The 15349-nt window shown below is 45.2% G+C and overlaps 1 protein-coding gene across 5 annotated transcripts in view; it reads right to left on the reverse strand.

Annotated features, from left to right (window-relative positions):
- CADM1 (cell adhesion molecule 1) overlaps window positions 1-15349 on the reverse strand; it is a 748407-nt gene that overhangs the window by 237389 nt on the left and 495669 nt on the right. For all 5 annotated transcript variants that reach the window (XR_003944063.1, XM_030221998.1, XM_030221997.1 and 2 more), the window contains exon 2: window positions 7522-7590. Coding sequence is in view for 4 of the 5 variants with exons in the window: in XM_030221998.1 (XP_030077858.1) it covers window positions 7522-7590 (69 nt within the window). In the remaining variant the exon portion in view is untranslated. The remainder of the gene's footprint in view (window positions 1-7521; window positions 7591-15349) is intronic.

Raw genomic sequence — 15349 nt, forward strand, 5'->3', positions numbered from 1 at the left:
CCCCTTCACTCATGGGTTCTGTCACCATTTGTCTAAGCAAGGCACTTTTGACAGGCATCCACGATCTCTCTGCTTCTTTCAAATTCTGCCAACAGGATGCTCCAATCCACAACAGGCAAGTTGAAAACTCCCAGCAATAGCGCCTCACCTTTCATACCAAGCTTAAGGTTATCTTCTATCATTTCCAGCTTCTCCATTTGTGCTGGAGGTGGTCTGTAGATAACACCCATGTGGATACAGGTTCCATATTCTCTTTCCAGGACAATCCATATAGCTTCTTCCTCCCTGCATTTCAACTGCTCTGATATTATTTTTCATAGAGAGTGCCACTCCTCCACCTCTTTGGCCCTTCCTATCCTTCCTAAAAAGATTACAACCCCAGTATGGTCACATTCTATTCATGGGGATCATTGAACCATATCTCTGTAACGGTAACAATATCCAAGTTTTTCTCAAACATCAGAGCTTGCAAATCTTGAACCTTTTTACTTAGCACATGGAAAACAATGAGCACAAATGCTCATAGTCTAAGTAAATTTGGATGGTTTTCTTTATTTACATGACCTTTCCCTGTGCCATCATACTTTCTCTGGGGGTGACTTTTTGAATTCCATTGTTTCATTTTGTCACCCCCCCCCCCCTCTAATAGCTATCCTGAAGTTATCCAGATGACATAAACAAGGGTATACATGTTTAGGTCTTTAACTCCCTATCTGTTTTATGAAGAAGACTGTCAACCATTTCAGAGCCACCCTCTGAACCAACTCAATCTGGTTTGCATTTTTTTAAAGATACAATCTCCAAAACGGCACACGGTATTCCAACTGAGGTCTCACCAGAGGATATGTAAAAAGAGGTGGCAGAGGAAAAAGGAAAGATCCAGGGAGACCAGGCAGCAGAGGGAGAGAGGACAACATGAAAGTAAGACAGATTTGGGGGTCATCATGTAACAATGACAGATGCAGCTGTGAGATGACATAAGGGAACCAAGGGCATGGAGATAAGTGAAAAGCAAAAATGGGGTCTAGGATGGAGCATTAAAGAATGCCAATTACTGGCAATGAGGTCAGGTGATGAATGATTTACTACTACAACTATGGAAGATTATTAATGAAAAACAAGCCAGTTAAGTCCAGGTCTAAACATGACAAGACATGAAGGTTTTCAAAACAGGACAGAAGCTGCAGAAAGATCAAGAAGTTTCAAGATAGTAGAAGAGACAGGTCAACACGACTACAAAATGGTTATTTCTATCTCCCACATCATGATAATACAGTTCAGTAATAGTGAGCCTTGTTGAGCTCAGAAGTCAGCAAATCCTGAAATATGTGGAATTACAAGATTGATGGACACCTATGCTGACAGTTCACTTGAGCACCATGGGCTTCTTTCTGTCACCAAAGGTACATATCCAACACAGGCTTCAGCATATATACTACCTGACTCTATGCACCAGCACCAAAGTAAGGGTAAGGGTAATGGGATTTGATTTACTAAACTAATGTCCCAACTCTGCCCTGAAAAGTTCAGCTATTTTTAAAACAGTCAAATCTTTACAATGGGAAGTGTATGATGGCTAAGTAGAACACAAAAGGTAAAACTCAAGGACGATTCCCTGCACTTTTTGAAGGTTTCAGCAGAGAAGCGACCATGTATTATGAAACTGCATCTGTAAGTGTAGGCAACTTTGTGCACAACATATCATTGACACAGGAAAGCTGCAGTGTAGGGAGTTAAATGGCTCACTGAAAGACAGGCATTGATGGATGAAAACAGACCTGGAACTTTGGGCAGCACCTTTCAGACCTCTAAGCTGCCTCTGTTGGTAGTTAGAGCCTTGAAATCTTGACGAGACTTTCATTCAATGCTCTTGTGTTCTATAACTCTTAATTTTTGGTTTCATGTTTCCAAGCAGTTTTGAGCATCGTTAACTTCCACCCTAACCTTCTTCAATGCTGCTGCAAAACCTCATACCCAGCTTCCTCCTCTGGCCATGCCTAGGACCTATCAGATCAGATTTATAGTCTTGTCAGCAGAGCTGTGATTAGAAGTCATCCTTGTCTTTCCATTACCCCTAATATAGATAGATAAAATTCTATGGTGATGCAGCGCCTGCCCTTTCAAAGGTTGCTGATGGCACATGCTAGTAATCAATGCATCTCTGATCTGTCAAAGCCCAGAGAAAGGGTGGTAAACAAGATTTGCTGAAACGCCTGATGGAAAAGTTATACGATCAAAAAATTCCCCAATACATCTGAAAAGAAAATGGAATTAAAAAGGAGAAATCTAGGCTGCAAGCAGCTCTATACTAATAATCAGAAATGTAACAAATTGGGGGAAAGCCGCATCAGAGTACACCGCTAATCAAACTAGGAGTCTAAGATGGCCAAGTTGCAGAACTAGAGGACTTGAAATGAAACTACAAGATGGTAAGCTTAACAGCAACATCAGGACAAACGTTTTCACGGAATACCCTTCCAGCGGAGGTGGCGGGGAGAAAAAAAACAGTAATGGAATTCAAATGACATGCACTTATAAGACTGACTCATGCCACACTGTAATGATGGCTCAGTACCAGCAGAACAGCAGATGGGATGTTCCCACCGCAGGTCGCAATACTCAGTTAAAATAAAATGTACAGTATATTTGTTGTAAACCATCTACAAAATGTTAATGTACTGGTGCTTGCTAATGAGTTAATACATGCTGTTGGCTGCGTCTGTTATTATATTAGACTCTCACTGCTCACTCCTTCAGTTGCCAGAGCTGTAGTGATGCTCTTCAATAAAAACAGACAAAGCAGACGGCATATACTGACTTGCATGAGCATCTTCACATAAATCTCATTAAAGCACTTAACGTGTTAACTGCTAGCACGCAACCACATTAACGGGCTTTGTGGTAAACCACATTAAGTGCTTTATCTGTTAGGAGGTGTGTCATGGGGAGAATGGGTGTGGAAGGCGTTTTGTGATTAGCGTGCTGTACATGAGCGCTAATCAGCATTTTTGCAGTTAGTATGGGACCACTAACCACCTCTTAAGTAGGAGGCGCTAACTCCGGGATTCTATATAACGCGCCTACCATTCCGCACCAAAATCTAAGTGTATTCTATAGGAGTGCCCTAGTGGTTAGGGTGGTGGACTTTGGTCCTGAGGAACTGAGTTCGATTCCCACTTCAGGCACAGGCAGCTCCTTGTGACTCTGGGCAAGTCACTTAACCCTCCATTGCCCCATGTAAGCCGCATTGAGCCTGCCATGAGTGGGAAAGTGCGGGGTACAAATGTAACAAAATAAATAAATAAATAAATAAACATGCATAACAATTGGTTTAACAAGTCAAATCAGTTAACAGCACTTAAGCAATAATGAGCACTAATTGACAAATAATTAGAATTTACGTGCATAACTCGCTAAGCATATTCTGTAACACACAGTGCCTAAATTATAATGTGCAGAGTCAAAAGAAGGTATGGTTATGGGTAGTGAAATGTGCGTTTTGTGGGTGTTCCAAAATTTATGCACATTGTTATAGAATACGGCCCTCTGAGACTAAATCTACGCGCCAGCATTTACGGCACTTTCTCTTGGTGTACCGGCTTACTATTCAATATACAGGAAGTACTGCCGGGCTACCTTAGCAGCCCGGTGGTACTTCCCCCCCCCCCCCCCCCCCACACCTAGCGTACCATAATTTCAGGCGCTACAAAAATGTATTTATTTTTGTAACACCGGACTGTAACCGGCATGGATCGGGCAGTGCCATGCGCTGTCTGGTTACCGCCGGGTTGGCACAGGAGCCCTTACTGCCACCTCAATAGGTGGCAGTAAGGGCTCCCCCCCCGGAAATAGCCGCGCAGCAAGCGCTTTCTTTGCCGCATGGCCATTTCCTGAAGGAAAGCGTAACTTCCCTTTTACCAGCTGCCTGGTGCGCATGAAAAACATGTGCAGCCAGCACAGTCCCCCTTTTGCCGCAGCTTGGTAAAAGGGGCCCACAGTGCTCCTCTCACAGCTTACAAAATTTTAATGCAATGGACTCAAAAGCTCAGATTTAAGAATCAGACTAAAAACTGCAGTTTCCAAACAGCACTTCTTGTACTCTCAAGAATTTAATTTCTTGCACCTTCAGGAAAGAGACAAAATGTTAATGGGGAACAAATTCCACCATCAAAATCTTGTACAAGAGATTTGCCTTTAAGTGCAAATTTTTTAATTACTGGATTAAAATTCTGTGGCACATTTCACACAAGATGCTGGATGGGAATTTTCTCCTTCCTTGAACTAACAAATGAGCTATGTAAAATGAATGGAAAGAAAAATGAGTGCCAAATTCCTGCCTGATCTTCAAATCTAAAAAATCAAAATAGTGGCAGTGTTCCTGTTGCAATCAAAAACTGATATGCAAGTACCAAACCTTCAAAAAAAAGTTGATAATTTCAGTGAAAAGAAGAGACAAACAGCCACTAGTTAGTAAGATATTACAGCACGGTTCCTTTTACTAAGATGCCCTAACGATTAGCGTGTGCTAATGTCTTGTCCACAATGTTGGTGAGCCCTTAGGTCCCATAAGGCCCCGTGCAACCCCAAATCTTCACTCGTGGCGACCGCCGTTCACCAGGGGTTGAGCCCCCAGCTGCAGGCGGCCAACGGGACTGCTGGAACCGCAGGGTTGACAGACTGACCTGGCTGGAGTCGGGAGACGTGGGCAACTAACAAGCAGTAGTCAGGGTCAAGCAAGTCTCTGGGCAGGCGGCTATCAAAGCAGTAGTCAGGTTCAAGCAAGTCTCTGGGCAGGCGGCTATCAAAGCAGTAGTCAGGTTCAAGCAAGTCTCTGGGCAGGTGGCTATCAAAGCAGTAGTCAGGTTCAAGCAAGTCTCTGGGCAGAATACCAGAAAGTAACAAACACGGGAACATGGAGCAGGGCTTCGGGAACAGAACCTGAAGCAATGTGTCAGCTCAGTTTCCATCTTTAAATATCGTGCCACATTAGCCGCCCTGCCCTCGTAGGAGTAGCCCACCAATCCGGCCCTGGGTATCGGCAGAGCCCCTCGGATTGGCTCTGCCCGATCTCCCAGGCGGAACCACCAGCTCGGCCTTCCAATCCGGCGCTTTGTAGGCGGAGCTCCAGGGTCCCCGGCTCTGGAAGGAGAAAGACGCCGACCCACGCGTACTAGTGTCGTCCTCTTGGGCGGAGCGAACCTCGCCTCCACACCCGGCGACAGAGAGACCGGTGGCCTCAGTCGCCGACCGCCGGACTCGGCCAGACCCGCCATCACCGCGGTGGAGCCTGCCCCCACGCCGGGGCCTATGGGCCGCTACCCTGCGCCGCGGAGGACGCTGGCTCCAGCCCTCCGCGGCGGGAGAGCAGGTAGGGGCGCGGGACGCGACAGCTAAATGTTAAGAAGTCCATAAGGATAAAGAGGGAGATTCTATATATGGCGCCTAACAAAATCAGTACTGATTAAGCGTATTCTATAAGCAGCAGCTATTTAGGCAGAGTACATAGAATACGCTTATGATAACTCAGTGCCTAAAACTACATGCCTCCATTTACACCAACAAAAACGAGGCATAAATCCTGGCACGTAGATTTAGGCGCACTGAGCCATATCCTCTAACTACGTGCGTAAATTTTGGAACGCCCAGAAAACACTCATTTCCCTGCCCATAACCATTCTCCTTTTTCCCTGCATAATAGTAAGCATAAAACAACTGTCAATCCCAAAATAAATAAATAAACAAACAACTCTTGCCTTTCCTTACTTTCCGTCATTCCCAGGTGAGGGTTTCTATCTACTGATTTCACGTGTACCACTTTCTTCAATACTCAGCACTATTTTGCAAACAAGTGTTGTTATATAGTTCTTTGTTTTATCTTTTTATAGCATTATGACGCCTTATTCATATACATCCTACTGAGGTATTGTTCAGCATGTCTCTAGAAACAGTAACTTGTGACTTTTATTTTGTTGTTTTTAGTTAAGTAGGATTATTTATTGATAGCGACATTGTTTCATAGTTCTTTAAAATAGAGGAGTTGTCAATTACTACAAAGCACTCCTTTAAAATTTCATCTACGGGCCCTTTTACCCTGTTTCCCCGAAAATAAGACATCCCCTGAAAATAAGACCTAGTAGAGGTTTTGTTGAATTGCTAAATATAAGGCCTCCCCCGAAAGTAAGACCTAGCAAAGTTTTAGTTTGGCCCCGATGGGACATGGACACAAAAACCTTAATTTTTTTCGCTGCAACCCAAAGACGAAATAACATTAAAGAAATGCAAGAAACAAGACTGAGGTGGAAAATCTATCGTCCAGCGGACTCCTACCATCCTCCTTCACGCTTTTGTGAAGATGAACTACCGGTAAGTGAGCCCGGAAAGAAAAGAAACATCCCCCTTGCAGAAATAATGAAAGAAAAGAAAATGAGTAACTGAGCCCTTTCGGCGCTGCTCCATCACCCAAGAGCTAAGTCAGACTAGAAGGATGGAAAGTGTTGCGAATGTACAGGAGGAGCACATAAAGCGCCACCTACGGGGAACGGAGCTACAGTAGAATTTTTTTTAAACGTTTGTAATATGGTAGGGATGATCCTGCGCCCTAAGCCCTCTAACAACCTCCCGAGACCCCCAGCCAGAGTAGCCCAGCCCCACATTCCATTACCTTCCCTAGTGCATACCCCTCCTCCATTCTCAGCCCGGCCAGGGCGGCTCTGCTCCGCTCGAGTCCTGCGGTCACTGTGGGCAAATAGGCAAGCCACGGCCTACTCCTGCAGGATACCACCCCTCACTTCAATACTGTTCCCGACCACCACAGTCCCCCTACTACTCCCGAAGAAGACATCCCCTGAAAATAAGACCTAGCGCATCTTTGGGAGCAAAAATTAATATAAGACACTGTCTTATTTTCGGGGAAACACGGTACTAAGGTGACTGAAAAGTGGCCTACACTAGTGTAGGTGTGTGTTTTGGCCGTGCGCAGGTCCATTTTTCAGTGCATCTCGACCCCCCCTCCCGCCGCCAACCCGCCGTTGCCTGCGTTTGCTGGCGGGGGACCCCAACCCCTGCCAGCCAAGGTCCTCTTCTTCGTTCTGTTTCTGAGGACCTCGGCTGGCGGGGGTTGGGGTCCCCCGCCAGCAAAGGTAGGCGACGGTGGCGGGGGAGAGTTGGCGGCGGGAGGGGGGGTCGAGAGGGTCATCGGCAGGGGGGGTGGTCAAAGTTGGTGGTGTGGTGGCGGCGGCGCGGGGGTCGGCAATGGCGGGGGGAGGTTGGTGCCACCGGGGGGGGGGCTAAAATGTGCCCCCTCACCTCAGGCTCTGGACCCACCTCCCGCCGAAGTCTGGCTACGCCCCTATCTTATAAAAGCACAAAGCAGTTACAAAATAGGCACCTTCTCTCATGCAGCCACATCCTGTTATAGATCCTTACTGTGTGAGTAAAAATCTGTATATAGGATCAACAGAGCTATGATCAAAAGACACTAGAAAGTACAGAGCTAGAACATGTAATAGCTAATTTTCTTACCAGCACTACTTGATTTGTCAGGCTGGTGCCCAGCAGCTTCTGGCCATGCCTGGGGACTGTTGCTTCCACCTGAGAAGGTAAAGCACAAGCCTTAGTTAACCATTTCAAGCACTGGATTGGTGCCATGCAGTTGTCACAGATTCAGGAAGCCACCCCTCAAAGAATCACCTAATTAGGAAGCTATGAGGCATATTTTCAAAGTGCTTCGGACTTATGAAGTTACATAGGTACCTATAGGACTTTGTAAGTCTCAGGTGCAGATGATCAAAAGCCCCAGCGCTGTTCCAAACCACTTTAAAATTAGCGCTGGAACAGCACGGGCAATAACGCCCCTATGATCAAAGCTAATATCATGCAAATTTATGCGCACTATTAGCTCTGATCATAGGGGTACCTCTGTAGGAGGATTGTGCCCCAGTATGTGAAGGGCTCTGATCCTGGGGCACAAGCAAAATGAAGGTGCTAGTCCGGCTCTAGTGGTCTCTACAGCCCGCATTTGCTTTTGATCATCTGCCCCTAAGTGCTTTGCAAATGTGCCTCTCTGCCTCAAAATGCCACATCAGCACCTCCAAAGAAGAAACAATGCCTCCTCACAAAAAAAAAAAAAAAAAACATCCGCAGGTGTGTCTTTTTAAATTGATTCTTTTGTTTAATATTTAGTCTATTATGTATGTTGGTACTTGAATCTACATTTTGTTATTTATTACAATCTGTATTGATTAGGTAATAAATCTTAGCATAGCTATGGTCCAACAGCCATTTCTTTAGGAAGCCATCTGAGAGAGGCACTTGATCAGGATACTATCTCCCAGGGAACCATATTTAAGTGTTAGAACAGATTCGTTAAGAATTTTTCACCACTCTGTGCCCAGGAAAATCATCTTTGGTAAATCACATCCATCTTTACAGTGTAAAGTGCTGTGATAGATTTATCAGCTCCTCCCTTCCATTTAGGGAGGGGGGGGCATCATAGTTGTTCCTCCTCCCATCATTCTAAAATAAACCATTTTCCACTCTACCATTCCAGAAAAATGTCCTCAGTTACAACATATATCAACTAGTAAAAAAGGCCCGTTTCTCACACAAATGAAACGGGCGCTAGCAAAGTTATCATGTAATGGCGATTATGTTTTTAAGGGAATCGTTAGGAGGCGAGTTGTGGTGCGAATTCCGCGCTCACCCGCTTCCTGCCACCCTGCTGGTTATGATGGAGTTTGAGCGGCGCAGGAGTCTGGACGCCAATGGCCAGTTGTGGCGCGAGTTCCTGTCTCACAGCCATTCTGAGTTTGACACGGCGCTCATTAACGCATACGGTGTATGGGCTCCGAGTTCCTGGCCCCCCTCTCCTTCCCTCCGAGTTCCAGGCTCCCCTCTTCTCTGAGTTCCAGGCCCCCCGCCTCCCTCCCTCCCTTCTGAGTGGCAGCCCGACCTGCGCTGCCCGCCCTCTTCTCCCAGTCCTCTGCCTGCCCCTCGCCTTCCTGCATGCCGCCCAGAATTTAAAAGTTCTTACCTCGGAGTACCTTGGCGCTTCAGCCTGCCTTTCCTTCTCTCTCAGCTCTGCCTCTGGTCCTACCCTTGCAGAAACAGGAAATGAGGGCAGCACGCAGGAAGGAGAGGAGCAGGCAAAGGACTGGGAGAAGAGGGCTGGCTGGGAACTTCCGTTCTGGGACTTCGGGCGGGTCAAATATTGGGGGTGCTAGAGCACCCACAGCACCCACGGAGTCGACGCCTATGCCTCCATGTCCAGCAATTCTTCCTTCCCCTCCCCTCCATGTCCAGCAATTCTCCTCTTCCCTGCCCTGCCATCTGTGTCCTGTGATTCTCTCCTCTACTGTCCTCCCATCCATTCTCCTCTGCCCTGCCCTTCCCTCTCTTTCCTTCCTCCCTCCCTTCTCGATTCTCTCCTCTCCTCGATTTGTACCTAAACGTTCTCTGGCTGGCTGGCGCTGGCTTCCCTTCCCTCTCACTGTTCTGCCCTCTGACGTCATTACGTTTTGACGTGAGGGTGGGGCAATGAGTGCTTATGGACGTTACGAACCCAGGCATCCAGACGTGGAATGTTGGAGGTGCAAATTATTATATAGGATGGGACAAGCACTTTCTTTTAACAGCTTTTGAATATTAGCACATGTGACTTCCAAAACCAAACAGTGAGGTAAGTATATGCTGCCTCTAGTGCCCAGAAGCGAGGCTCACGGGCCCCAATGCTCAGAACCAAACACTGGAGTTAGAGCCTATTAGCGCTGGACTAATGCCAGTGTTAATCTGTGCAAAATGTTCAGAGAGCTTTAGCGCAGGAAACAACATGCACCAAAGATGGATGCAAATTGTATTTAAATGTAGCTAAACTGATATTAATGAGGTCATTTGCTATTCCCTCCCAATACTAAGAGAACAGTACACAGACATACCCTGCTCTTAACACTGGAAACCTACTGCCAGCTTGGAGTTGGCATGGGGGGGGGGGGGGGTTGAAGAGAGGATTTAATATAATTTTCTGTTTAATATCTGATGTTTTTGATTTGTTTTAGAAGCAGAAGGAAGCCTGTGTAGTCTCTACACATCAGCACTGAGAAACATGAAACATGCGTATGAGCCTGAGCAAACCCAAAAGTCAAAGCACACATTGGCGCCTATTTTCTGTGCTTAAATATAAGCCTTTCAAGTGCAAAATAAATTCAAAAGCTTATATTTAAATTCAAAAGCTTATATTTAAAGGCACAGATGTGTGCTTCACTTCCGGGTTTACCTGGGCATGCACACAACAGCAGAGCTTACCACAAAACTCTTGAATTATTGTTTATTAATTTGATATACCGCCTCTTTTGAGCACGAATTGAGGTGGTTTACATACAATTGTTCAGGTACTTGCACTGTCCCTAATGGACTCACAATCTAAGTAGTGAATTGTACCTGGGGCAATAGAGGGCTAAGTGACTTGCCCAGGGTCACAGGGAGCTGAAGAGGGAATTGAACCTGGTTCCCCAGAATCTTAACCCACTGCCGACCGTTAAGCAGCAGCGGGAATCAAACCCAGTTCTGCAGGTCCGCAACCTGTTGCACTAACCATTAAGGCCACTCCACCAAGCATGCACCAGCCCAGGCATGTTTGTCACCCTTTCAGTCTCACAGTGCTCCTATGATTTGCATGTCATTAAAATTGAGGAGCTAGGTTTTTGCCTCGTTCCCACGGTATGGGCCTGGCACTGTTCGCTTTAGTACCAGAGTTTTCAGCCATCGGGGCCATGGATAGCAAAGTTATCAGCAATCCCCCATAATCAGGAATAACGGTGTCTACCATTTGGCCTATCTATGGCTCTGAAGATAAGCTGATGAGCTGCCACAGCTTGTGTACCGGTTTCCGAGAAGGATGGGTGGTTCTACTGCACAGAAGGGACCTTTACTGTGGCCTGGCAAAGAGATTTGTGTTGATCTTATATATATTCTCCCTTTTCTAGCCCATCCACCCAATTCTAATCAGAAACCGAGAGAACTTATTAAATACATTCTGCACAGTAAGAGGCAAGGAACACATGCTTCTCGCTTCTTCTAGTCATTCATTCGAATGCATTTATGTCGCACCTATCAGTCCATTTCTAGGTGAGTTATAGTTCTCAGCTGCATCACTACCCAAAGACATTCACAGAGGAACTTCAAAGACTCAAAAACCTTGACACATCTCAACCCATTACAACAAATGGATTTGCTCTTTTCATTAGAACCTAGAAACTGATTTACACCATTGTGGCTGGCCAGTAGATCCCACTGTTTGCTAACAGTTGGAAACCAGCTCACAATGAGCACATTCAAGCAACAGCATAACAAAAAGGGACTCAAGACATTTACACTTTTGGTAGAAAGAAATAAAAATATAAAAGGGAAGGAGAACATCCTGTTTCTAAACAAAATTCACAGCAAGTCAGGCAGAAAACACTCATGAAAAAATGCTGCTTTGGTTAGGATTTATAAGAATATATTTCTTGGTTGATTTGAGGGTTATTTTTGCCTTGAAAATGTATCCTACTTTTTTTTTTTTTTTAGTAGAAGCACCAAAACATGTGAATTGCTTTGCCCTTTTCTGAAAGATCAACTGCTGATTACGGCCATTTATCCTCTTGCACTTTAGCCTTTCAGCCTCTCCATCATTGTAACTCTCCCCCCCCCCCCCCCCCCAGCTTCTACCCTATTCTAAATAGAGGCACTTTGGAACTTAGGAACAGATTTCAAAGGGCCTGAACAGATTAAAGCTGAGGTGCTGAGGACAACTGGTAATACTGAGCAGACGCATGAGGTAAAATCAAAAATAACAAACATGTGACCTAAACATAAGCCAAAGTGAAATGTTCCCCGTAGAGATATAGCAATAAAATAAAAAAGCTGTTCTTTTCAAAATGTTACTTTAGGCTTTTATTCTTTTTTTTTTTTTAAACCCAGATTCCCTCTAACTCCATCATGCAGAATAAGTTGCTGCAGGAAGGCATCGACCTCCTGCACCCTGGTGCACCCCCGGAGAGGGAAGAAAGTCCCCTGGCCCATATCAGACTTTGAAATAGGGATAAAGGTAACTTTTTAATAACAAGTCGCTTCCTCATTCTGAGTGCTTTTCCTTTCCACTGCTTTTTTTCATCAGCTAAGCTGAAAAGCTCCTGCAGAGTACAACCCCCTCAGGAAGAGCCATTCATTACTGGCTCATTCTTGGTCAAGAATCCAGAAAGAAGTATGCCGTTTTCCACCATCAGACTGATCACTGAGCGATTGTTTTTCACATATGGCCCCGCTGCTCAGTCCCTACTGATTTATGTAAATGAGGACCCACTCCGAGTCTCCACTTACGGCCCTACATCCCCTTACATCTCCCATATGCCCCCCTTCGAGGGGTGGACAAAGTACTTTGGGCCCCCGGGCACTAAAGAGTACTCTGGGCTCGCCCTGCTGTAGTACTGCCCCCCCTGCCATGCTGCTGCCACCTCTACCAATTCTCCCACCCCCCTCCATGCTCCCCCCCCCCCCCGCCGTGTTGCCGCTGTCTCACTCCCCCTTGAAGGATTCAGGTGGTCTAGTGGCTGTAGCTTCTTTGTGGGCTGGAAAGAAATCCCCTCTTTTTGCCCATGTATAGAATGTTTGCACGTTTGGGAAGCTTGCCAGGTGCCCTTGGCCTGGATTGGCTGCTGTCGTGGACAAGATGCTGGGCTCGATGGACCCTTGGTCTTTTCCCAGTATGGCATTACTTATGTACTTATGTACTTATGTACACTGCCGCTACTCTGCCCAGTGCAGCACCATATTTACAAAATGGCTGCTGAAATTTCCCACGGTAGACTTGCCTCTCGCAAGACTACCACAGGAGTCTTGGTAGTCATTTTTTAAAAAACAGCAGTACCACCAGGGAGAATAGGGGCAGTGGTCACTGGGGGGGGGGGGGCTGTTGTGTACGGCGGCAGGCAACTGGGCAGAGCCTCTGGGCCCTCAGACACTGCCCGGTTGCCCAGTCTGCCCCTGCCCCCTCCCCTCATTTTTTTTCAAGCTGTAGTTATAAAATGCTGGCCTTGGCAGGGGACACTCTACTCTGAATCAAATTATCATCCCAACAAAGTTTTAGGCAAGGTCTATCAAACTTTTCTTGGGGACCCTGCATTCACTTTTGAAAGGCCCTTAAAACCATGCTGGAGCATTCTGTCAGTAGTGATGCAGAAGGAAATGCATCTCCTACCACCACAGCTTTGCAATTTTTTTTTTTTTTTTTTACTTTTTATTTATCACAATTTTCAAATTTGCATAGAAGTTAACCACACTTGCAGAAAAAAACAGGATTCTCATAAATTATAAGAAGAAATAATAAGATAAAAAGAAGAAAAAAATACTAATGACAGTTCTCTATCAAGTCTCACGTCTTAAAGGGAGGAGTCCATTCTACAGAGGGTTGGATCAGTGATAGTCCCGAAACAGCGAGCGGTAAGCCCATGTTGGGCTTACTGCCACTCTGTAAAAGGGTCCCTATGTGCTGAATATTTGGGGATAACCATTATATCACGTGATATAACCAGTTATCTCCAAGCCACTAACTGGGAATATTCAGTGAGGGATAGCCAGCTGCCTCCCACTGAATATTGCCGGATTGCCGGATAAGTGCATTTGACCGGCCTGGTGATATGCCTAGCTAGTTAATTGGTTTTGAATATCATGTGGCGTATCTCCAATCTCCAGTGTATTTACATTTCTATCATATTCACTGTAGATATCCTGAAAACCCATTTGGCTGTAGATTCACCAAGACAAGTCTGGGAAGCCCCAGTGCTAGTGGATAAGCTTTCTTTTGAGCCAATACTGACCTAATACTCTGAGCATGGTGTTAGGGAAATTTGAATTTCATTCTTGCAAATGAAAAGTTAAACTAATGCCCTGTTTATTCAATGGATATAATAGGCTATATGGCTCTTTCTGCATGAGCAGAGATGCAAATCCTGGTATTTTGACTAAATACTAACACAAATCTGATTAAATTTCCTCTGCAGTCAGAATCTTTTCAGGATCAAACAACATTCCCTCTTATGTCAATCTACATATCCTTTTATTAAATGGTTCAGTAAAACTGGACTAAAAGCAAAATGCAGACAGGAATGCTACCTCAGAGTTAGTAAAGTTCATTTAAAATCATTAACTACAAATCAGATGGTACAGACCAAGAAATTCAACTTAGACCCTGAAAGTTAAGTGTACCAGGCGCTGAGAAGTCACTGTTTATTCTACAGCATTTCATGGGTCACCGCGGGCCAGTACACAACAAGCTCCAGTGTTTGAAATGAAGATTACTGAGCTTTCCTTCAGGAACAAGTCCCAACAGCCCAGGCACATCCAACCGTAAAATGAACTCAAGTTCTTCCACAAAAAAAAAAAAAAAAAAAAGACGAAAAATTCCTACAAAATCGTCTTATGTTTGGTTAGTAATCAGCACTCAGCAAGACAGCAGCTGCATTTTAAACCACAACCAAGCTCATGTATGTGAGAGAACTTGAAGCTTTAAAAAGCACTACACCTCACCCATGATGTAAAGATTTCCTCTTCAATCCCCACCAACTAATATTCTTTTCTTCTTCATGGAGGAGCCAACCCAGACAATCCAAGGAGGGAGACCACATCTTTTCTGCAAGCCCAACAGGACACCTATTTTGCTTTCTACTTCAAAACATCTCCTGAACCTCTTTTCATTCCAGTGTTTTCTTTTCCTCCCTCAATTCCTATTTGTAATAACTTGAAATGTGAACAGGAACTCTGTCAAATTTGGGTGACCTCAGCAACTCATTACCATACATACAAGAACACATTTTTTATTTATTTATATTTAATCCAAATTTTCATTAGTAGAACAAAGTAAATTATATTCTGGTACAGTAAGTATAGGCAGTGTTTTCCAATACAAGGCCCAGGGGCCAATGGCAGTCCCTGGAGACCTCTGGGACGGCCCTTGTTGTTCTGTTTTGTTTTTTCACTACTCTTTACATTTCTTCCCAAGCTCATGACAGAAAGTGTGGTGGATGGTGGGGGGGGGGGGGGGGGGGGGAGGGGAGAGATCTGCATGCTTGAAGGACAAGGCATTTTTCAATAGAAGAAGGTAGTGCATTTGGAAATGCCCACCTCCTTCAGGATATACCCCCAATGAAAAGTTTGAAGCCGGCCTGGAAGGGATGGATATCACTAACATGAACTGGTCAGCAGTGTTGCTACCCTGTATGGGAAGATATCTGATGGTTCTCCTTCAACTTATCTGGATTCAAAGTGCCCCCAACGTAAAAATGAGTTAAAACTACTGCGTGGGATAAACACAAAGGAA

This window comes from Microcaecilia unicolor, chromosome 12, assembly GCF_901765095.1.
Source record: "Microcaecilia unicolor chromosome 12, aMicUni1.1, whole genome shotgun sequence".
NCBI lineage: Eukaryota > Metazoa > Chordata > Amphibia > Gymnophiona > Siphonopidae > Microcaecilia > Microcaecilia unicolor.